We start from the raw sequence: 25,580 nt of genomic DNA, 5'->3' as shown, positions 1-25,580 counted from the left end.
ACATACAAAGCCATGGACGGATTAAGAGACAATGGTCCCCTGGGCACAGACATGTTGGTGGCCGACCACTCTGTCTACGTAGGAACGAAACACCCAAATTCAAAGAGTCTATTTTTAGTCATTTTGTTTCTCTCTGTGGTCGTTTATCCTATTTGTTTTTATCATTTTGCGTCATTTTGTCCCTATGTCGTCATTTCGTCTCTATTTTCAGTCATTTAGGATCTCTTTTTTTGCATCTCAAAAGTAAATTTCTTGGTCTCCTTGTGGTCATTTTTGGTCATTTTGTTCTACTTGGTCTACGGGGAACCTGCAGAGTCAGGTTATTCTTTGTTAGTAGGTCACTTCCTGGTTGATCCAATATGGAAGTGCCAAAAATTGCTGTTTTCCGAGTGTCCACTAGGGGCAGGTTTGATAACAGAGCAGTTTCTCATTGACCCCCATGTTAAACAGGCTGTTTACACAGCATAATTAAACCTGTTTAAGGCCTGGTACAAAAACACATTCTACTCTTTATGTTCAGGTCATATCTCCATGACAACACTGAGGGGGGTGATTTTTTTTGTACCAGCGTAGTTTTCATTTTTTTGGAGGTAAAAGTTTATGAGTTTATGAGTGAAAACTAGCCGCTGGCCCTCACTTCTCCTCGTAGGTAAACGTCAGCCAGATGGACGTATCTCCCTCCCCCCAACGTCACATACATGCCCTTCTTTGGTAAGAGGAAATGAGGAGGACTCAAAGTCTGACAAGATGGCGACTCCCGTAAGCGAGTACGATTGGATCAAGTTGAGAGAATGGCCCTCAACGTAGAGTCTACGTCCATTTTTTTATACAGTCTATGGTCAGTATAAGCAGCGTCCTTCACATATAAGCTGTCATGTTAATATGAAAATATTGACATAATTACATAGTTCAATTCAAAATGGAATTCAGAATTCAGCATGAACTTGCAATGTCATTTTTTCTCATTGATATTTCCAGCGTTACCTAAGTAATAGTACTGCACTTAAAGATCACGAGTTGATGTTAAACAATAAAAAAGTTTGCGCGCAATTAGCACACGGCCACTTTTCAAAATTTTCAATCTTTTGGTAACATGAAGAAACTGAAATCTGAGTGAGTCATTATGAGGTCAGTGCTGTGTCTGTGTGTGTGTGTGTGTGTGTGTGTGTGTGTGCGTGTGTGTGTGTGTGTTTAAATTGTAAGTGGCAGCTGGACAGCTGTGCAGGAGAGGATTAGGGTGGTCTGAAGAGATCGTAGGGTGTGACGTTCAATGTGAAGAGCAGTTTTAATGCTCTGATGTTCAGCAGTTTGTTCCTGGATGACAGTAAAGCTACATAAGTCACATAATCTGCCTCATCCATCCGTGTGTGTGTGTGTGTACGTGTGTGCGTGTGTGTGTGTGTGTGTGAGTGTGTATGTGTGTGTGTGTGTGTGTGTGTGTGTGTGTGTGTGTTCATGAAGGCAGAGGAACCAGGAGGTCACTGAGTTTGGATCTCGTCTGCTCAGACTGTGGCATCAGAATGGGTTTCCATGGCAACGATGCCCTCTCTGTGTGAAGATGCATGAAATCGCTGCCAGCAGCAGATAAGTGAGAGAGAGAGAGAGAGAGAGAGAGAGAGAGAGAGAGAGAGAGAGAGAGAGAGAGAGATGTGATAAAAATGTTTCGAGAGGTCAGTGAACATGGAAAACACACACACATACACACACACACACTTAAAGAGGGTTGATGTGTCCTTCTCCTGCTGTAATAAACATGGATATCAACCAGTTGCTGCTTTACGTGGAGGGATCAGGTGTTACTATCTCCACGTTTTTGGGTGAAAATCATTTTCTTCGGGTTCTCCTGAGGTCTTATTATAATCTTTCATGCGGTCACAAGAATGCTCAGTGGCACATTTGGCAGCTCTGACCTTGACCTGGATATCTGATTCCTAGAAAGCCCATACAGCAGTGCATTACCGCATGAGGCTACATCCTTTTATAGATCCTGATTTTACAGAAGATGTGTGCTCCTGTCAATATTATCAGTGTCATCTGACACTGCAGGGAATAAGGGAAACTCATCACTATTAGGTATCACTATGAAACTTCCCCAGTTGATTATTCACATACAAGACAAATATTTTTACAAGTTTTCTGGTAATGGACTTCTACTTATATACTGTATAAAGCGCCTTTCTAATCTTTTGACTACTTAAGGCGCTTTCACAGTGTTTGTCACATTCACCAATTCACACAGACATTCACACTGATGGCAGTGGACATCTACAGACCATCTAATGTAACCATTCACACCACATTTACACACCCATGCACAGCACGGGGAGCAATTCAGGGTTCAGTGTCTTGCCCAAGGACACTTCGACATATGGACCGGGGGAGGTGGGGATCGAACCACCAATCTCTCGAATGGAGGACAATCCACTCAGACAATCCAGCCACAGTTCATTCATTCTGTATGTTTAAATATGCAAATGTGGCCACATTCGCCACAGTTCTGAAATTGTATGTTTAAATATGCAAATGTGGCATCATCTTATGAAATATTTAGATTAAAGGATTCGCTGCTAATACAGGACAGAAATGTGAACATTGGATGAAGCCACGTTCAACGTTCATGTTTCATTTTGATTAAATATTAAGAGTCAAAGGTTTTTACAGATATACTTCTTTTTTATCACTCCATAAATCAGTAAAATACTGGCAACAGCCTTGAAACAAATCAATATTCTCCATGTTTTGGGGAATCAGATGTTGTATAACTCAGGCTGTGAATGATATATGAACAAAGCGCTCTGTAAAAACCTTCAGAATATAGATTAAGAATATAGTTTGGTGCATGTTCGTGCTGCTGAAGAAGAGATTTCTGACTCATTTTGAGAAACCGACCTTTAAAGATGCATATTGTAAAAAATCATACATTTTAAGACACTACAGGTGAATAGGGTAAAACATGTTAACTAACAGATATCACAGTGAATCTTCCCTAATTGATTACTTACAATTATTTTTTGTATTACAAGTTTTCCGAAATTGTATGTTTTAATATGCAAATGGTGCATCGTCTAATGTTCATTTTGGTGAATTTAGGAGAAATCCACAGACGCAAACAAAGTGACGTAAAATAAAAACCTGAATGTGTATTTTTATTTCCAACAGTCTGAAAGAAGACGACATGTTGCGAAAGGAAAATAGCCTAAAATCTCAACATTGACTTAGTGATTTATTTACTATGTATTTAATGTCTGTGTTTGTTCCAGCTTTTATCAATGCCAAAAAAGTTTTTGGCATGGATACTTTCCAACCCCCCTAAATCCGCCCCTCTAATCACACCACACCCATCTTCGCCTGTGCCTTCATTCTGATCTCACCTACACAGTTGTGAAGCTTTGTGACTGTATCTTGCATGGTTCAGATGCTATCGTGGTGACAAAATGTGGCTGCAGACAGACTGACATATTAACACTGAAGCAAAATACGCAAAAACCTCCTCTGAGGTAGTTCCCGCTGCAGCAGTAGGTCCCTTTTCTAATCTATACTGTGGTTGTATGGATAGATTGAAGAAACATGGACAGGTAAAACAGAGCTTTTAGTAAGATAAAGCTCTGTTAAATCACCTTTGAGCCCTATTTGTTGTCATTTATATAGGCCTAGTGTTTGAATATTGCCACATACACAGCGGGGATGATTTAATTGATCTGTTGACACTGCGAAATCCATTAAATCCAAGGCATAGCTCCATTTTCCCTGCTAACAGAACAACGTGAGGTCGGTGTGTCAGTCTAAAATGCATCCTCTCAGGAGAGTACTCCAGTGGAAAATAGCAACGTCTGACTTCATTTTGTCCAGAACACTAAAGGAAAGAGACGACGGTGTCTCTCTCTCTGCTTGATCGAAAAGAAGAGACACCACAGCGATGAGCGTTTCACGCCAAACATGGAGACAAAATAAAATGAAAATGTACAAAAGAGAACGATCTTGCGGATTATAACTTAGCACCTTCCCTCTCGGGTGCATCTTTAAGAATGTATCAGCATTTTTAACTGTGTTTTAGTGGCTGTGAATTAATGAAAACTGTCTTTAAAGATTCACTCTGCCACAGTGATACTCTCAACGGCACCTCCCCCTCCCTGCTTCACTTCTTGCTGTTGGTAATGTAATGCCCACTTGTTGCCATGGCGTCCACTGGTACTTCTGGCCTCAGTCATTTACATTCAGAGGAGCCTCCTTTAGTGTGTGTGTGTGTGTGTGTGTGTGTGTGTGTGTGTGTGTGTGTGTGTGTGTGTGTGTGTGTGTGTGTGTGTGTGTGTGTGTGTGTGTGTGTGTGTAGGTGTGTTTGAGCCTGTGCGGTCATGTGCTACTGCATGTGCCAACTTCCACAAGTGTGAGAGAGGCTGACAGGAATAAAAGAGGGTGATAATCACTGTTGCTGCTGTTTTCCTAGCTTGCCTACTGCTGTTTCCTATTCTGGATTTTTTTTTTTGTAAAGCCTTTTCTTCTACCTTCTGGGGTTGAAATGCTCTCCTACCCCCCTCTTTATTTATTTGAAGAAAGAGAAGTGCACCCAGACCTTTCCCCCACCCTCCATCCATCAGCACCCCTCCACCCTGGGAAGGATCCCCCACAATAACACTGTTTAACCCGTTGCTTTCGTAGTGATCCAAAGGAGAAACCCCACAAAGAGCCAGCAACACCGCGGCCTCATCTGAGACCCATTCAGGGCCGTTTACCACATGGCTGAACGTGTGTGTGTGTGTGTGTGTGTGTGTGTGTGTGTGTGTGTGTGTGTGTGTGTGTGTGTGTGTGTGTGTGTGTGTGTGTGTTTATTGTTGCACTTCTATCCTTGTGGGAACCAGTTTCAGTTTTATACTTTTTTGAAAGAAAGAACATTTTTGGATTTAAATTTGGATTAGTCAGACAAACTTTAAAACCTCTCAGTACCTTTTTTTTAAATAACGTTTTACGTATGTTTTAAACTTCCGTGTGATTTCTTTCTTTTTACAAAATACACCAAGGTGAGGTTGGTGGAAGGGGGGCAGAGTTACTCTCGGCAGGGGCAGTGGCGGCAGTTTGAGTTTAAAGAACATTTTTGTGCACAAAAGGGCGAAGATTTGTCTGAAGGGTTGTGGCTATAACTGGAGCAGCAGACTTGAGACTTGGACCTGACTTAAGTCACAAAAATTTGGGATTGAAACTTGACATAGACTTGACTGAGCTTGAGAGCTGACTTCTTAACGGCTAAAACACACCAAACACGGGTGAAGTGGCATTGCATGACCAGTTGGACATCCTTACCATACAACTAACTTGTCTAGAAGAAACTTTAACTTTCAAAATGTTGTTGTTTCTCATCGTGAATCTGATGCCTGATGAAGGTTCAAAGCAGAAACGTTGCTTCTATAATATAGAAAAGTAAGACTTTAGTTTTGATTTAGGTGACGTTTCGGCCCTCGACCTTCAAGATGAACGAGAAACGTTGCATCTAAAACAAACTCAGTGTGAGATTTCACTTCTTTTCTTTCCCATTTCATTTTCCTACTCACCTGTTTACCGGAGGTGAAAGTACAGTTTCACCACATGTCTTTGTCAACCAACAAGTTAAGTCATTTAATTAGTCCTTAATTAAAATGCTCACTTTGTGCTTTAACCACTTTATAGGCACTTTGCGTACATATATGTTTGTCGACAGAAGACGTGCATTTGTCACAGGTCATGTACCGAATGTGCGAGTGTAAGTGTTATTTATTTGCAAGTGTCGGCATACGTGCGTGGCAGTGTGCTAATGGAAACAGGGAAGCTTCTCTGGAGGCAGGAAACATGCAGAAGCAGCAGACTGGCACCTGGCCCTCCATATTAGAAAACCACCACCGTTACCACATCAGTTAATATGGTGCAGTGTACTCACACTGCCTGGGCCTCGGCCAATGCTTCTTGCTGCCTATACCTCATCACGTCGTAACACGTCACACGCATTGATGACGTCATCGCTTTCCATAGACCTCAGAGTTTTTGTGCGTCTTGTCGACTGTTTTTGAATATTTTCATCGACCAAATCTGCAGTAAACACTCCACCTCCGCATCACACCAACGTGAACCTTTCGCCGCCATTGTTGTTGTTGTTAAATGTCCGCGCATGGTCCGTCCTTCTATTTTCAATGTTCTATATGCTCGTGCTTGTACACGTGCAAACGGGCTCTACAAAAAGCCCACCTCTCTCAGAGGGGCCGTGGACGGCCAGCTGGCCGCAGTTATGCGCGGAGCCGGTGCACTCACACTGGTCAAACGCACTTAACCCGTAAAACCTGTTTTGGCCCGGTGCGGAAGGACAGTGTGAGTGCGCCCTTAGTGGTGCATATACCTAAAAATTTTAATTAGAGTAGTAAGTGTGGCGTTACGGTGTCCCAAGGCAGTTGCACCCATTGCTAATCTCTTAAGAGTATGTCATAGAGTTTCATCTATTTTTTTGCATTTGAGTTCAAGTTAGGTTGAGCGTCCGAGTATGAAGGGTGCTCGTGTTGCTCGGATGCACCAAAAATTCAGATCTTTTAGAAAAAAATGCTATATGGAGTCTCAGCCTTAGACTCACATTTTTATATGTGTAAATCCATACTCATTTGATCCGTTGTTTGGTTATTCCAGAGCTTTCAGCCGCATCTCCTCCTCGCCTTCATCAGAAGAGGCAGTTGGCCCGAGACTGATTTAGTCGTTATCCCCGGTTTGGCAGAGGGATAAAGTGATAACAGTTAAACATCTCCATAACAACTTAGCTAACTTCATCCGCAGATGAAGGCCAAAGAGATGTGGCTGAAAGCTGCAGAAGAGCCAGATAAGAGCTATTTTGACATGGTCAACATTTCAATCTGATATAAAAGTCTATTCTAATAACCTGGAAGAAACGATTTAGATTTTAATCGTAATAAAAATACAATAAAACAAAAATGATAACTGCCAGTGTGTGAAAATGAACAGCGATCTGTGAATGTTGACCTCATTATGTAAGGTAAAGAATACCGTAATCTGTGTGTGTGTGTGTGTGTGTGTGTGTGTGTGTATGTGTGTGTGAGAGCAGGGAGGCACATTTGCGACAAGGATCTAAGAAGCTGCGTTCAAAGCCATGCAGAGATTCGGAGTTTGCGGGGGGGAGAAAGGGGGGAGGCGACGCTGAGGAAAACACAGGATCCACAGAGGTCATGTTAAAAAGGTTTATTTCAACAACTGTCTGAATCTCGTTGGTTTTATTCTCTGTTCGAAGTCCCAAAAAAGTACAAAAAAAAACAAAAAACAAGTACATCAAAGGATTAGAAATCACATCAATGAAAACCAAGACACATTGTGTTGCTTCTTTTTTTTTTTTAAATCAATCAATTTTTTTTTCTCCAATATTTATACATACTCACTGGATTAGTCAGACAAACATCAAAACCTCTCAGTAGCTTTATCTTAACTTCTTTTTTTTTTTTTTTTTTTTTACAATGACGTTTTACGTACGTTTTAAACTTCTGTATGATTTCTTTCTTTTTACAAAATACACCAATGCAGGCAGGGGAAGGTGTGTGTGTGTGTACATATAAGCGTGTTTATGTCTTCATCTTTTCACTGTGTGTGTGTGTGTGTGTGTGTGTGTGTGTGTGTGTGTGTGTGTGCGTAGGTAAGAGAGATAAGGTAGAGTAGAGTGACAGCAACAAGGGCAACGGGGCTGCGAAACAGGGGCATGAGTGGATGTCGGGAGGGGGGGGTGGTGGTTGCAAGGCGGCGGCAGGGTGAGGTTGGTGGAAGGGGGGCGGAGTTACTCTCAGCAGGGGCAGTGGCGGTGGCGGTGGTGGTGGTGGTGTACGTTTTTTTGCAGCGGCCGAACCGCTTGGTGGCAGTGTTGCCGTGTTGGAGACGGTTGCAGACTGGGTTGGTTGGCTGGTACGTTGGCAGGCTGGTTGGTTGGTTTGGCTGGTTGGTTGGTTGGTTGGTTGGTTGGTTGGTTGGTCGGTTGACCAGTTAGGTGCACGGACGGAGAGAAGAGAGTGATTCGGGGGCTGCCGTTGCCGGCGCACCTCATCGTTTTCGGTATCGTGTTGTCAGGTTGCCGGGGTTGTTTTGTTTTTGATTTGTTTTCACATCATGTTGTTCTGCAGTGAGTTTACCTCCGAGGAGTTCTCCTCGCCCAGGACCTTGTGGTTCTCGTGTTTGGGGGTCAGAGAGTTGTGGATGTTGAGGGAGTCGTCCTCCTTGGGCGGGGCCTTGACCGGGTCTTCCAGCTTGTTCTGGGAATTGGGATCATCCTACCCAGGGAGGGGTGGGGGTGGGGGTGGAGGTGGAGGTGGAGGTGGAGGGGTGGGGGCAGAAAGCACAGTTAGAACCAAAGCAACAGTTTTAGGCTGAGCAACTTTGACCCTGCTAATTGGTGGCAAACTTGGTGACCAACCCATCAGAACTGGTTTTAAAAACTAATTTCATCTTTGTTAAAGGCAAGGAAACGCAGCCTTTTATCCTAAGGTACTATGTCCATATTGGGCAATTCTGCAGCTCACTCTATGTCCAACACCAACATTCAGCGCCAATTCAGGAAGCAGTCTGTTCTTCGTGTAGTGAGGCAGAATGCAAGAGGGAGTATTTGTCATGCAGAAGACCAAAGTTCACATCATGTCACAGATCTGCAAATAACATTTGTCCTTCTATTCACAGCTTCTACAATGTTTCCCTAAGCTTAACCAAGTGTATACGTTGCCCTAACCTTAGTCACCGTGTGCAGATATTGTAAAATGCGAGAATTCAAAAACATTAGCAATGGACATACAAAATTGTTGTCCCTCAACTTTACCCAGTGTTTTGCAGAATCGTCCAATATCGACGTTCGTGTCTGATGGAGAAAACAAAAATGAACTTAGGCTCGATATGCTTTTGAAGGATCCCAGAGCTTTGGGGTTGTCTTTCATTTCATGCGCTCCAATGGATTTCCATGTTCCACCTTCATGCTTTAAAGGACCACGCCCAGTTTTAGCTCCTTAACTACAAATGTTTTGCATGATTTCTTGTTATTGATTCCTGTGTAATCCACTATAGTGAAAGAATAACATTTTGACATGTCACAGTGAAAAAAACACAGGTTTTCTTATTTTATAGCGATAGAAAACAATGGATACCTGGAAGGGTTGAAAATTCAACTCTCTACAACAGCAGCGTTGTTTGATGACGTAGAGGATATTTGATTTGTAGTAAAAGGGTTAAAACCTGGAATGATCCTTTAGAGACTGCCAGAATGCAGCAAACCACCATTAAATATGAAACTAAATCAAATTGCAGATATTATCACTCGAAGCAAAACTAAATTCAGTGGCAGCCATTTCGGTGGTTTGGAGGCTCCACTGTTTGTCATCATGCTCGACTGGCATGTCATGTTTGGTTGAGGAGACGGTGAGGTGAGCTGCATGAGCGACCCCCCCCCCCCCCCCCCCCGTTTTTTTTTTCAGGCAGCCCAGGAAGCACATGCACATCCACATGCAAAACCCTCACAATATGCCCCTGTGTACAGTAATGATCGCTCATGCAGAATGCCCCGTCTCCTCCTGCTTCACCTCCTCCTCACGGTTATTGTCCCAAAAATAAAAAAAGACAGATAAACTCTCCACACTCTGGCCGATTATCTGTGGGTACCACCGTCATACATACCCAAGCAGTCACTGAGGGGGAAAACAAGAACGACAACAGTGTGTTTTAAGAGTTTTCAATCTAATTCATCTGGATTTAATTAAGGTCAGGGGGAATAAATTGATCGCGGAGTCCATTTTAGCTGTTCTTTCCAGCCTCTTATCCCCATTAATATCGCATGGCGTGATCGACCCTGCTGCGCCGAGGCATCCTGGGGCACCCGTCTGCGCCTCTTCGTCGCACAGACACTCACGCGGGCACATACACACACAGCCTCACAGACAAACACACAGTATGGTAAGATAGACACATTCATTCAGACACACAGGATGGCAGATTCACACACAAACAAACACACATCAAATTCCAGACCCTGAGGCCTGAACCATTAACAAACACCCCCTAATTGAATGTTTGCGTTTTCAATTCAATGGCACTTTTTAGAAAGGAAGAGCAGTGAGAGCATTTACCCGCTGGCAGCTGGCCTAGATAGTAACTTCAGGCAGGACGTGCGGATACGTCACTTCCATGGTTACGGGATAGGGGCCCTCTGTCCTCCCGTCGGCGTGAAACTGGAAAATGTTTTTTGTTTGTTGGATTTCATTGTTGTGCATGGGTGAAGAGGGGGGCGGGCAGTGGGTGGGAGGCACAGAGTCACGAGGACGGACTTTAGAGCGGGTGTCATTTTGGGGGGAGTAGGAACAGAGATAAACAGGGTTCTGATGAAGATGGTGATGATGGAGGCACACGGACAGTTCCTAATGTCCGTTTGCTTTTTAGTGGGCTGATGACAGTGGATTGTACATTTTCGATTGTACGGTTGTTCGTGACCAGTGTTGGGTATAAGCTACTTGTTACGTTACAGCTCTCTGGGAAAAGCAGTTTGTTACAATGCTGTTGCGTTACTTCTGTCTATTTTACTGTCTACTGTCATTGCATAGAACCTAAACCTCTGTAACTGCAGGCAGACGCAGTATCGCCTTTACAGCTTTTTATTAACGATTATGTTTATTCACGTAGAATAAACGTTAAAATTAAGAGTGGCTCGCATTTAGCCTAACAAATTCATACCACATGTAACCTAATGACTCCCCCAGATGGATTGACTTGCATAATTTGCATTTGATCTGCATATCCATCTGGGAACTCTCTGTTGGAGCTCTTTTGGGAAGAGGTAGAAATACTGTTGGTTTGGATAAATAATCTGTCTATCACCAACATAGGGGCCAAATCAAGAAATCAGATCAACGAAGAGTATGACGTACTTACAGTGTCGAGGCAAAGCTCACAACATGTCTGTAATATTTTATGTTTGTGTAACGTGAATTTATGGATAAAGGCACAATTTCAGGTGCCCGGTCCGTAGTCCAACAGAAGGATCCAAGAGGCAAAAGCGTTGGTGAGCGGCTTGCTCCATAGCTGCGCTCATCTCATCCGCGGAAGCCACCGCTGTTTACACTGAACAGGCTCTTCTCGTTGCGTCACACTTAAATCTGCCTCGGAACCAATGCTGATTGGTTCGGTCGCTTGGGCAAACTTCTCCAAATTTTCTCTGCCACACTGATTTTTTGAAAAAGTTAGTGGTGTGTGTGTCTCTGTTTGACTCTCTGGTGCAGATGAGAGGTGTGCTTCTGTCTGGATCAATGCTTTTCTTCAGCTCTCTCCCTGCAGCTGATTAAATATGTTTGGAATTTACATGGTTTGAAAGTCAGTGCACCTGTGTGTTTGTTTTTAACGCTCGGGCACATAAACGTCACGTTAAAATATTTGCACTGGTATGTGGAGAGTTAGCTTGCTTGCCTCTGTGTGTGTGTGTGTGTGTGTGTGTGTGTGTGTGTGTGTGTGTGTGTGTGTGTGTGTGTGTGTGTGTGTTTACATACTTGTTTGTGTTTACCGACTGGCTCTTTCCTCTGAGTACACACAGCATGTGCCTGCATTTGTGTTTGCATTCGAGAGTGTTAGGTGTGTTTCTGTGTTCCTGTGGTCTGCAGAGCAGTGAGGAGACGAACAGGACTTCTCATAATTTGAAAGTTTTAAACGGATACTCGGCTGCGGTACTGGCGCAATAACGATCAGCATGGTTCGGCATGGCACGGCCTCTTGACTCAAACTGGGACACGCAGTCCCTACGGGGACACACTAATGTGAATCGCTCCATTGATGACAGCTGGACGTGATATGTGCTTTCAAATGATATGCACCTTGGGCATGGAATCATCTGCAGAAACCTGTTAAATTAGAAACTTTTATCCAGTGAGGAATTTGACGACATTATAAAGAATGTGGTTGATGGAGGGAAGCGGTTGTTTTTCTTGAGATGTTGTTGATTTCGCTTGCCTCCAAACTTGGCCAGGTCTCTCTTGTAAAATATAAACATATGAGGAGCTCTTTTCCAAAACGCTATAAATCCATTTGAATAGTTTTCAGGAAAATTACATTTTTTAACCCAGACCCACACATTTGGTTAATATTCAATGTATCTTGTCAAAATGGTTTATTGGCTCAGTCTGAACATGTTGAACGGACGGACGAAACAAAAAACTCTCCCGCTTCAGAGCGAGCGCCGCCATGTTGGATCGCATAGAACGCTCACTGAATTCTGATTGGTCGAGAGGACGTATCGCATTTAGGCTAAATGTAGGTTTGGCGCTGGTCGCGGTTTGGAAAGGAACTGCATCTTGCGGACCATTTTAAACAAGGAAATATAGAGATTTGGCAGAAACACTGATGAAGCAGTGGAAAGGTTCTGTTTACAGCAAAGTGGCATGACACACTCATTTTGGAAAAGAGCTCTTCATATATATATTTTTTATCTCAATGGGACTCATGTTAAAATAAAAGTAGAATAAATTAAATAAGAATACATTCGGGCTCCATCTCTCGAATGTTGCACTGATGGAAAGTTTTCGTTTATCTAAAAAATACAAAATTCGTATATACACACATTGCACGACTTAAAGTTTGTTCCTCGGATAAACCTTCTGGCACAAAGAAAGCGACGTCCTTTAAATTTCCACTGCAGTAACAGCAGCTTGTTTGCATTTGTGCTGCTCACCCTAACTGCCTGCAGATGAAATCCACCGAAAAAGTCAAAGTCCAAAGAAAAAGATGTCATATTACCGCCCACACTGTGTTTTTGACTGTACAGGCGAAACACAGCAACAAGGAACAAAGACGGGGGCTGTAGTTAAACTTCTCTACAGTTCTGTCTACTGTAGATGGTCGCAGCGTTTTCTGTTCTCACTGCATTAAGGATCATACATGTTCACATTAAAAGGGACAGTGTACTTTTTAAATGCACCATTCTACTGTTTGCCTGCAGCTTTTTGACTTTAGGGTCAATTTCAGTGTTTCAGAGTCAGTCTGAGAGCTGATTCAGTCGATGGAAATGAAATTATCTCAGAAATTACAGCCAGCTCTGCCCGCTCAATTCATTTTCTGTGTTGAATTTGTTTAGTATTGACAGAGAAAGAAAGAAAGAAAGAAAGATAGAAAGAAAGAAATAAACAATTCCATTTCAGCGTTTGCTGCAGAAGAAATTGCATGGCTGGACTCTGCTGAATTACTGTGGAGGGAAGATTGAGGACAAGAGGGTTCAATCTACCACAGTGACTGAAACACAAAGAGTTCTATTACTGCAGGGAAACATAAGTGCTTTTCTGTTATTGTTCAGAAATGACTGGCGCGTGTGTGTTGTTGACTGTTGGCAAAATGTCTGTGTGTTTGTGTTTTTTTATATGGCCGTCTTGCTGTGTTTGTAAATGGTTCAATTTCTCTGTAAATGCAATCTTGTGTGTGTGTGTGTGTGTGTGCGTGGCTCAGGTTGTATGTTGTCGGTTGTCGGTCCAGACACAAGGTCAACAGTTTCCTGCCGACGTCTTTAATGTGTTTGTGACTGGGCTTGGACTCGGCCTCAGGCTCTGCATCGTTCACATGTTAAAGGGTGATTTCACACAATCTTCATGGCTTTATCTCTGCGGGGGTTTTTACATGTTGCTCATTTTACACTGTTTTTTAAGCAAACATTGATAATGATATCCATCTTGTTTTTTGTTTGCATCCTTGTGAGAATTTAAGTGAAATTACGGCTTAAAATCATCCCAGGGTCGATTTCGACAAATACACTCATCAAATAAGCCATCGAGACAATTTTTTTCGTGTAACAACTATTAACGGAGAAATCCCAGACAGTCGCTAACAGTCACTAACAGCTTAATGTGGCTAACATTGATTAGCTCTGGGCAGCACGTTGGAGGCAGTAAAAAGCTTTTTTAACCACTAATACTGCTCATTATAACACCAAACCTCTGCAGTAGCATGAGAAGAGTCCCTACACATTAACCGAAGCACCTTCCTTTGGTAATTGACTTGAACGGACTTTACTATGAGAGGAGCTGGTACAGGGGCCAGTTGGTAAGTCTTTCAAAACACTCTTTTAATAAACTCTTGGTTCTCTAACTACATTGTTGGTGCTTTGTTTTATGTGTAGGGACTCTTATCATGCTACTGTTTGGTGTTATCATGAGCAGTATTAGCGGTTGAAAAAGCCATTTTAATGCATTCACAGTGCTGCCCTGAGCTAATCAGTGTTAGCCACATTCGGCTGTTAGCAACTCTCCAGGATATCTTCGTTAATAGTTGTTACACAAAAAAAATTGTCTCGATGGTTTATTTGATGAGTGTATCTGCTGAAAAAGAACCTGGGATGATTTTAAGCCGGACTTTCACTTTAACTGGAGCTCAACGTTTACGCTCTTCTTATATATTTACTAAATGTCTGCCAGAAAGTGGGCCACAGGAATGAGTCTTGAAACCCATGAATGGGTTAGCATGTTCGCACTTCCGTCTCCCTTGTGTCAAAGTCAATGGCTTTTTGGTTACGTCCAGGGCAGAATACACGTGAGCGCTGCCTGCCTTTCTTCATTGGGCGATACTTACTTCTGGGTCAGCCTACAAAGACACGTCAACCTGCAGCAGGTGACATTATGTGTATATCGGTCTCTTGTCATGTTTTCCTGACTGATGACATATTTTTTGTCTTTATTTATTTGGCGGGAGGGGTTAGGACTCCGATTGATCCACTGAGAGTTGAGAGAGGGTGATTGACAGGGCCACAGTAACAATGAGAGAGCTGTTTGGGAAGGTGAGAGAGAGGGGCGGGACTATCTGACATTTGGGATTTGGTCTTACCTCACAGTCGGACTCCTCTTTGGTCTTACATTCCCAGGTGTATCTGCTCATGGTTTTCTGAGGGGAGGGGGATGGGGCAAAGGGTTATACTCCTCAAAACCATACAAGGCATCCTCAGAGAAAGACAAGAAGAGATGGATGGAGAGTGAGAGAGAGAGAGAGAAAGAGGGGGGATGTGGAGAGACTGGTCGACAGAAAGAAAGAAAATGAGTGGGAGACGGTACAGAGAGAGTGAGACAGAGGAGGCAGACAGGAAGAGATAGAAGCAGACAGATAAAACAGATAGAGATAGATCGAGTGTTGGAGACAGAGAAACTTCCTTTCAGACGTCAGCTGATATTCCCAGCGGGCTACGGTATCTCCGGGGTAGACACCGACTGGTCAAACACAGACACTCTGGTGCTGCCTGGTTCTTATTCTGTGTTACAGTAAATACAGGTTTGGATATTTCTGGTGAGGTTCTCCAGCGCTGTGCCACAGACACTGGGCTATTAGTTCGGAAGGGAATTGAGGTTATTTGATTTATTAGTGGGTGTATTTCGGGGACAGTTGGTGAGTTGGTATGGTTTTTGGTTTGGGGAAGCCTAATCCTACTGTAAATGTCTAAGTGAGATTTGTATGTGGTTGGGACACGTGTTAGAGAATAAACCTGGGCTGAATAGTTACTGGAAATCTGTTGGTTGAGTTGATGGACAGGAGAGCAGAGTGTGCCATCTCTGGACTATGTACATAATGCCAAGAAAGGTTGTCAGCTTATACATTGAGTCAGTGTTTTTATGACTTTCCTTTGGCTGACTTAAAGAGCTACTTCACTAACAAAATTTGAATATCACAATATTACTCGCAGATTGTTGCCTCGAATGTGTGAGGAACACTTTGTTTTTGTTGCACACTTGCCGGTGAAAAGTCTTGATCGAAGTAATAGGGGCAGCAAAACGTCTGTTGCCACGGCTACATCCGAAGCTTGTGCAGATGCACTACTTGTCCACACGAGAAGGAAGTGTTTTAAGTGTTTTAAGAGTAAGGTTTTAGCAAAAAATGCACGCGGGAAGACAAGATTTGGAGTTGTGTGAGAGTTTCTAAAGGAACGTTTGATATAGTTTTGCTGTTGTTAGACGTGGACTCTCATTTTTGCATTCTTAGTTCACCGTGGAGGTGTGCAACAAAAACAAACACTGAGTAATTGATGTACAAATGATTAGTTTGAGAGTGAAAATTGTAACTATAGATACCCTGGGCAGTGTATCCTTAAAGTAAGTAGCCTACATTTCCTTCCTCATTTAACATTTGCAAAGCCGATTGTTCCTCATATATTGTGTGCTAGCTTGCAGCCTTCTTCCTCGCCTTTTCATATGCATTGCTACATTTCTTGGCACATTACTGCCAGCAACTGTCAGTCAGTGCAATAGCATGAAACTGGCAGTGGAAATATGTACTGACTTGCACAAATACTCAGCGCCTGCCTGTACATCCTTGTGCTCAAAGCAACCATTTAAAGTATTTACAGATACTATTCAGTCCAGTGGATGAGTGGGGATTTTGGGGTTTGTGATGCGTAGAGTCGGTGTTGTTGAGTAAGGAAGTTGATATTTTAGAGATATTGTTAGGAGGTGATGATGGATTTTTTTTTTCGTCTGTAAGGGTAGTGAAAATGGTATTTGGTTGTGGTTAAAATGAGTGGGCGAGGCTCTTCTAATGAAATGAGATGTCTAAAACTGTTGAGCTAGCATGACGGAAATGAGAGTTATAAAGAGACGACCAGTCGCTGTAGCTTTCCAAGTGAACAAAACTACTGATGGAGTTGTTAGAGGGTGGTACCACATCTTAAAAAGACTCTAAAACAAACCAAAACAGAACAAACTCTACCTCAGTTGTAGCACTAGAACTACCCATGCTGCTACAACGATAGCATTGCCGCTACAAGCTATCCATGCTTCAGTTAGTGCGGCGCCTGTCGGCTCTCTGCTGCCACCTGCAGGCAGCCACGGGACGTTGCATCTCAGATGTTTATCCTGATAACCCCGACCGTTTCTCACAAATGTCCCACACCTTTATCTTACCTGTTTGTGACATCAATCCTTCCCCTCAGCAAAAAAGACACTTTGTTGCCCAATCATAAGAGTCCCTCCCACCCATTTTCAGGATAAACACGTAAAGCAGACATTTCGTTAAAGGTTTGTAAACAGATAGCAAAGCAGAGCTGCAGTGGCTGACATGGCCACCATGTGGCGCATGTTAGCGACAGAGCAGGAATGCCATGACACACCGATGCAATAGGTGATAAGAGAGAGAGAGAGAGAGCAGGTTAGAAAGCGAAGGGGTGGTGAGGGGTCGCAGCAGAGGATTGTGGGAGTTTTCTCTCAAAGGGGTCATGATAAAACCGGGGCGGGCGGCTTTCTGTCTGCACGGTGAGAACATCCATAAATGTTCAGTCTGCATGCTTTCAGGGGGAATTTAACCTCTCACCTCGGCCGTGTTGGAGCCCTGATTCACCGACCGAGCTGATTGATGCTGCATCTTCTCTCTGTCAGCGTGCAATTAAGCGTTTCTCGGACACTGTTCAGTCAAAATAAATGAGTGGGGTGTTGTTTGAAAAGCTAAAAATAACTAGTTATGGCTTAAGAGTTGTTTTTTTTAATCTGAAAAGGTTAGAAAAAAATGATTCTACGGCAGGTCCATACAATACCAGCCAATTTTTCTTTATTTAAATTTTTGTCATCTCCAGAGTGTGTGTTTGTTATTACCTTGAAAATGGGATCAATAAGCAATAAACCAGAGGAACTAAATCAATAAACATGAAACTGAGACTCAGCCACTGTGTTGCCTTGGTAACATGCTGCAAGGGCTGAGTCACCTTTAAATGCACCTGCCTTTTAGATTTCTAACATAGAAAGATCTTCTGTACTGTGAGATTATATGCACAGTACATACTTTATATTACAGATGTTCCTATACTCATTTTTTCTACCAGAAGTTACGTATCGACTGATACCAAGTTAAAATGATATATATATATATCCTATCTATATTATTATAACCCTGTATGAATGTGATATGATCGCTATCATCGTGTACCACCTGGCTGAGGCTGAACCAATACTTACAGAGAACCAATTTCTTTTATTATCTAGTTTGAGTCGTAACAGGAAAAAATATATAAATTAGATACTTTCAAGTAGATTTTTTTTCAGGGCTCAATTACATGGTATTTGATCAATGGATAGACTCACATTCTCCTGCTTTTTCAATATATAAAGATCTATGGATTGAAAAACACGGTCATGGGCTGAAACACGTATGCTTCTATGTGCATGCTATAGTGTCATCCCCTTGGATCCGTATTTGCCCCTTGAGAAAACTCCCACCACCGTCTTCGCCGTTCGACCTCGCCCATCCCCCTCCTTAGCGTTGCACACCTCGGAGTATCAGAGAATACTCATGCCCATGCGTTAGGGAGGGAGGGAGGGAGAGGGGGTGTCAGCAGGGGGCCCGGGCAGGGTTTGCAGGGGAGATGCAGAAAAAGGGGTGAGAGAGAGGCGAGAACCACGTTACCTGACAGATAATGTTATCATAGTAAGCCAATGCACGGGCATGAGGGACGTTAGGAGGGGTGTCGCACAGTTTCCTTACATTTGGGTGGGAGCCCTCAGCGATGGTGGACAGCGAGAAATTATCATTGTGCTGCTCCGATGAAGGCCGGTACTTACTGCTGGGTGTCGGAGGATGGATGGGGTGTGATAGTGGGGAGGGAGGAGGAGAGATGGGTGGGTGAAAGGTGGGGGGGAAATAAATATGGTTTGGGGAGGAAGAAGAGGAAAGAAGAGCATAACGGACAAAAAGAAAGAGTTGGGGAAGAGGTGAGATGACAGAACGAAAGAGATGTGTGGGGAGGTGAAGAAAAGGAGGGAATGATTTGGATGGTATGAGAGAGGAGGAAAAGGTGTAGAGGATAGAGAGAAAATACGGAGACATTAAGAAGACGAGAGACATTTGGACATTGGAATAAAGGGTATTTAGGAGTATGAGAAAAGGAAGATGGAGGGAGGAAAGTCAAGTAAAAAAGAAGAAGGTGAAGAGTAAAAGAGGGGAATTTGGGGTCCAGATCATGAAAACGAATTGTGAATAGAGAATAAAAGTACAAGAGGAGGAAAATGAAGAAGAAGGAGGAGGAGGAGGAGGAGATGGGGGTAAAGTGATGTTTAAAGGAGGTGATCCACAGGGTGAGAGAAGAAGAAAAGAAAAGAAAAACAAATGGAGAGACAGTGAGACAAAATGGGACAAAAGGAGAAAAGAGAGAACAAACGGGGCGAGAAAAAGGACAAAGTTAGGAAAGAGATTACATTGTTGAAGGAAAGATGGGGGAGGAGGGGAGAGAAAAAAGCAAGAAAGCAGCATTAGTCAGAGAGCAAGTTTACGTCTGAGACAAACATTTTTATCTGTGATGCAACAAACGGAGAACAAAAGGATTCATTTTTAACCCTCAGAATTAGGTTACCTGGTTTTTACCCCTGAACATTTGACCCGTTATTGTCCTGCTGTGACTGACGGGGACAGTGGAGACAAAAACTGACTTTGTTTCTATTTTAAATCTGCTTTGTGTCCACAACTGTGAAGTGATGAGGATATTGATGCAAATAATTTCAGGGTTGTCAAACTGATCCAGTAAAGTGCCGTGTGGCTGCAGGTTTTCATTCCAACCAAATGTACTTGTACTTATATAGCGCCTTTCTAGTCTTCTGACTACTCAAGGCGCTTTCACAGTGTTTGTCACATTCACCCATTCACACAGACATTCACACTGATGGCGGTGGACATCTACATACCATCTAATCTAACCATTCACACCACATTCACACACCCATGCGCAGCACGGGGAGCAATTCGGGGTTCAGTGTCTTGCCCAAGGACACTTTGACATGTGGACCGGGGGCGGTGGGGATCAAACAGCCAATCTCTCGAATTGCCCCCCAAGAACACACCTGACTCGACTTACTCACTCACCTGAACTGTCTTCACACAGTTGATTTGTTGGACCATGTGTGTTTTTCTGATTGGTTGGAATGAAAACCTGCAGCCACACGACCCTTTACTGGATCAGTTTGACACCCATTGCTTTAGATTGTCGTAAACAAACCACCACAGTGTTGAGAGATAACAGAGCATTAACGCTTCCTCAAAATGAATAAAATGAGACCTGGCGAAGTCACCTCTATAATGATACGTGCACGTAATCTGCCAGATCTGATCTGTTGTCACATCGGGTAGATTCCAGGTATTTAACATCTATCCAGGGACTACAGGTGCAGGAACACCTAACTGCAGGTGTGTTCACATCAAATTGTTCTGGAAACATCACTGTAACACTGTGTGAGCCATATACGGATATATGTATCCATATACATCAAATACAAGCACGATAATCACTCAGTATCTTATCCACTTGAATGAGGAATGACTTTAAAGCAGACACTGGTAACCACAGGATTTCCTTTTATCTTGTCGGGGGAAGCCGTAAACTTTGGGTGTTCCCTTTTGACTGAGCTTGACTCTTTGAATTTCATCCTCTTTCTTCTTCTTCTTCTTCTTATTCGTCTGCAACTTCTCGAAGGGAAGAGACGTTTTTTCTCAGGGATGGAATAAAACGAAAACTTTGACAGACCAAAAAAAAAAAGGGCCACGATCGCCCCTCTCTCTGATCTTCCATATTTATATTTTAAGAACGCTGACAGGACAATCAAAGTAGGAGGTAATGGCGAGCGAGTGAGAGAGAGAGAGAGAGAGAGAGAGAGAGAGACAGAGAGAGTGAGAGACAGAGAGAGACAGAGAGACAGAGAGACAGAGAGAGAGAGAGAGTGAGAGAGTTATATTCTTCCATCATCGTTTGTCTTCCAGAAACACCAGAAGAAGAAACGGGTCTTGGCCACATTTGCTTGTAATGTGAACACGACTGATTGTGCTGAACATTTACCTAAAGGAGGACATTACTTTACTTTAACAGACAGATGGAGTCAGCAGTGATACAGACTCTGAAATGTCTCCACGTCGTCCATCTTTTATATTTTCTTCACTCTCTCCATCTTTTTCGACCGGGATGTTGGGTCTGATCTCGACTGCGGCACAGAAACACGCCGACTGTGATTACCCACAGCACATGGGGGAGTGGGGGAGTCTCAGATATTCATGAGCATTCTCAGCACACACGCACGCACGCACACGCACACACACTCCAACACACACACACACACGCACACACACACACACACAAGCACACACACTCTCTGAATCTGTCACACTGGGCTTTTTTCCCTCTTTTTCCTTTTTCATCTTCCCGTCTCTTTCCCTTTTCTTTCACTTTCTCTTTCCTCCTCTCCTGCAACAGTTTCTCCTTCACACCCCCTCCTCCTTGTTTCATCCTGTCCTCCTTTTCGCTTCCCTTATCTACCACCCTCCTCCTCCTTCTCCTCCTCCTCCTCATCGCTCCTCTTCGATTTCTTGCAGCCGACCACTTGATGAGGCTGTGTTGTGTCTTTCATGCTACACCCTGCGTCTCCGCACGCACGCACGCACGCACGCACGCACGCACGCACGCACGCACGCACGCACGCACGCACGCACGCACGCACGCACGCACGCACGCACGCACGCACGCACGCACACACACACACACACACACACACACACACACACACACACACACACACACACACACACACACACACACACACACACACACACACACACACACACACACACACACACACACACACACACACACCTCAGGTCGCACAGCTGTATGTAGGTCAATCCCGCCTCCCCCTGTTTCTCCCTCCCTCCCCCCCCTCTCCTGTTCAGACTGCCCTACTTTCAGCTGGATCCAGAGTACCAATGACATCACCCCTCTCTCCTGTTAAATATCTGCTGGCTGGCGTTAGAGCAGCTACCGCTTTTCCTCCTCACCATCATCTTCATCCTCCATAATCTCCTCCAACATGACTAGCCTGAGAACCTTTCCCCGTGGAGCTAAAAATAGTCGCTGTAGCGTGGGATCTGGTGTTGTAAAATTTGGGTCCTTCGCTTCACATTTGCATCCACGGCAGCTCCATCGCCCGGGCTGCTGCTCATCCACGACGGCTCTGTTGCTAGGGAGATCGACCCTAACACATCGGCGCTGCCAAGGCAGTGCTGAAGCCAACCCTCCCCCCTCCCCCCACTCCTTTTTATATTCAATCCTTCAATCTGTCCGTCACTCTCCCTCAGTTTATATTCAGTCCACCTTCCTCTGATAGTCTTTTTCTCTCTCCATTTATTTCACACACAAAACAGGTTCTTCAAGGGTTCAATAGTCAAGGGTCCTGTGAAGCCTTTTTTTTTTTTACTCTAAGAACATTTGATAGAATTAGGACATCTTATCTTATGTAACATCTTTATCTATTTGTCTCGGTCTATTCTCTCTCATCCTGTGTCTCATTCCATTCGTGCGACACTGTCGGACAAACATTTACTCTCAACGCATTCTCGTCGACGGATTGTGACGTTTGCAGAACAGTTCGTACGCTTTCTTACAAAATACGACACTCTATTTAACGCTGTGAAGCGGCCAAGAGTAAGTGACCCCGATGGTCAAGTTTAGGCACCACAACGACTCTGTTGAGATTCTTTGTTTCGGACGTAGCAGTAATAAATACGTGGATTACACACATTAACACTGCATTACTTTTTTTGTAGGTGTATGCGTGTTTTATTTGTTCTCACATCATATCGCCATTTTCTCACATTCTGTATTTTATATGACTGCTGCCTTTATGCTGAGCTGACGCGTTCTCTGGTCAAATACATGTAATTCTACTGTCGACCTTGTGTAAACCTATAAAACTTGAAAATCTAACTTGGCTGTTGGGGATGGGAATTGAGAAACGGTTCCAGTTGAGAAGCGGTAACAGATTGGAACCGCATTGGAGCCGCGTGCCTCCGAGCTGATCAATGCCTTGTATTGATGTATGATGACATGATTACTCCATCTATAATAATTAGTTATTGCACAGATTGTACAATACGGCCAACGAAAGCAGTCTGCAGGGGGATGCACTGCTTTCTAGCATTTATCAGCACAGTGTCTATTGGCTTAGGTTTTATTGGTAATGTAAATTTGTAAGTAAGCTTGCTTGTTTTCTTTTTTGCTGACTGAAATGAGACTAAGAGGGGTTTTCTTTCTTTAAAGAGAGTGATTTTTTTTATATTTCACCACCCTTCGATGGCGATAGATGGCAAAGAATAGCACGGTAACTTCATTAAAGTGAATTTGGGATGAATCACTCTCATGCATCAGACGTCAATAATGGACTAATCACATACAGTAAAATACAAATGCATGGCAAAAATTGTTAATTGTCTATATTTTATAGAAATCATTTCATATTTCATTGGGAAATGCATCAAGAAAAATCTAAAAAAAAAAGATCTCCTATCCATCTAATGCCGTCGTGAGTCCTAAATGTTTTGTCCTAAAAGTCAGATTTTCCTAAAACAAGTAAAACATAATTCATTTTTAGGCTCTCATTTCTAGATAATTCTTTTTTATTTGTATTTGAATACTCTGAAATAATACAATTTAAATGTGTTAAAGGTGTGGCCCAAAGTGTCACAGAGCAAAGGGAGACTGAAACGCATCAGCAATGATATTTAATCAAATGTGAGGCTTCACGAGTATCGATTCATTATAAGATGGTGTATACAACTGAAGGAGGAACACTGAATATAAACTAAATAATACTAATGATTCTTTATAATTAAGCTCATATTCTGAACCATGTCAGCCTGGTGTTATAGAAACATTGTCTTCAAGGGATTTAGAGCACTCTGAATGTCCTATTTAACAGGATTTAGCTTGATTAATGAAATAAATATCCTTAATGCATCAGAAAACATCTCTGTCAAACCCTTTTTGGCCTTTCAAAGAGCCCTTTTTTCTTGAGAGCATACACACCGGCTCTTCTTCCTCTTCCCGCTGCCTCCCTCGTCTGTGCTGTCATCTGGCTTTCTGCCGGCTGCTCGCCATCAGCTCTCCCTGCCGCCCCTCCCTCCTTCTTCCTCCTCTGCATTCCTTCATTGTCTTCCTCACTTGCTCTCTTCCTATTACTGCACATCTATCCTATCCCCCTTCCTCATACCTCCTCCTCCTCCTCTATCCGCTTTCCTTTTACCTTCTTCGCAGTCACTAACTCAAATGTAGAATAAGTCAAATTGCAAAGTAACGCTCTACTTGTGCTTGTATTTGTGTATGCATTTGTTAAATATTAAAATCCGGTTACTCAGATGAACTTCACTGATAGAAAGAAAGAAACAACGTTGCTATGGCAACAGCGCTTATCGAAATGAGAGCAAGAAACAATTAGTATGCATAATAAATCCGCTGTTATTCAGAGGCAATAAAACCGGCGCAGATGAACTAAAATGTCACAGCTGAAAAGAAACAGGTCCGATCCCTACGATATGTCCTTGAGCAAGGCACCACAGACATGTTGACTGGATTGCAGTGAGTGTTTAAAGCTGGTTGGTCTGTTTAGCCTTTAGATTTGATTTCTCTCTCTCTCTCTCTCTGCCGCTCTCTAAACTTCAGCAGTTTGGCCCAGAGCTGCAGAAACAAAGCGTTCTCCTTCGATCTTTGACATCGATGAGATTAATGTACCGCAGCCGAGATTGTGTGTTTGCCGGGTAACAGATAATAAATCTGCCTGGCCAGAATGCCTTTGAGCAAGGCACAAAAGACTTAGCTTTTTGTTTTAGTTTTGTTTGATTGATCTTTTAAACTGGCACAGATGAACCCAGTGATTCAAAGACAAGTGTTTAGCCTGGAGTACACGTCACGCACAATAAAAGGAGTTTTACTTGTTAACATGATTGAACTGGAATGAATCAAGCTTCCAGTGACCCAGTCCAACCAATAAAGAAGGGAAGATGAGGTGCTGATATCAATGTTAACATCTCTTAGCTCTCTAGCTCTTGATGGAGCCTCACCTGCGCTTGCGCAACTTCTTGTTCTCCGTCTTGAGCACGTGGAGCTTCTTGGCGAAGCACACGATGATCATGAAGAGCAGCAGGACCACCAGAGCCGAGGCGCCCACGGCCAGACACATCACCTGGAACTCAGTCACCACCGACTCGCAGCGAGCACCCTTGTGCCAGATGTAATCCTGGACGTTACATCTAACAGAGAGAGAGATGGAGAGGGAGACGGAGAGAGGGATACAGAGTCAGATGGTCGGTGAGGATGAAAAGATGAGAGGTGTGAAAAAGGAAAGGAAAGGAAGGAAACAGAGAAAGAGAAATAAAAGACGAAATGATTAGTTGGGTAAAACCACGTTACTGATTCCATGAGAGGCTCAGACTCAGTGAACTGTGTGTAATCATGTCAGTTTCTGCATTCATAGCTACACAACATCTATATATTTGGCTTTTAAGTGTCATGTTGGCTTGGAGCACCTTCCTATTCCTGTTTAGTCTGTTTGTGAACATTCAGGGTTTCCTTTCTGTTCCCGATTATATTTAACTGCTTTGGTGTGGCGTCTGAAAAAGCTCTAAAAACTTCTAAATGTTTCACAACACGTTACATAAGTCTTGAGTATTGCTGTTGAAGTAATTGGCCGCAGGCGTGTTAGCGGGACGTCGCCGGTTGGTTCAGAGCGATGCTTCATTCAAAAAGGATAGTATGGGTGTATGTATACTTTGTGATGTTTCTGAAAATAGAAAATGAA

The 25,580-nt window shown here is 43.2% G+C and overlaps 1 protein-coding gene across 8 annotated transcripts in view; it reads right to left on the bottom strand.

Annotated features, from left to right (window-relative positions):
- Window positions 1–7,188: 7,188 nt before the first annotated feature.
- Window positions 7,189–25,580, bottom strand: part of cspg5a (chondroitin sulfate proteoglycan 5a) — a 57,260-nt gene continuing 38,868 nt past the window's right edge. The window contains exons 3-6 of one of the 8 annotated variants that reach the window (XM_083917909.1): window positions 24,844–25,032; window positions 18,460–18,538; window positions 14,830–14,886; window positions 7,189–8,273 (exon numbers count right to left, since the gene is read on the bottom strand). In XM_083917909.1, the coding sequence (XP_083774035.1) occupies window positions 8,106–8,273; window positions 14,830–14,886; window positions 18,460–18,538; window positions 24,844–25,032 (493 nt within the window). In that variant the 3' untranslated portion in view covers window positions 7,189–8,105. Of the gene's footprint in view, window positions 8,274–8,812; window positions 8,852–14,829; window positions 14,887–18,381; window positions 18,539–24,843; window positions 25,033–25,580 lie in introns of all 8 variants that reach the window. The other 7 variants (XM_083917911.1, XM_083917910.1, XM_083917907.1 and 4 more) reach the window with 7 other exon arrangements.

This window comes from Echiichthys vipera, assembly GCF_963691815.1.
Source record: "Echiichthys vipera genome assembly, chromosome: 8".
In the NCBI taxonomy this organism is placed as follows: Eukaryota; Metazoa; Chordata; class Actinopteri; order Perciformes; family Trachinidae; genus Echiichthys; species Echiichthys vipera.
The sequence above is the reverse complement of the archived record's forward strand: the minus strand, read 5'-3'. Positions and strand labels throughout refer to the sequence as shown.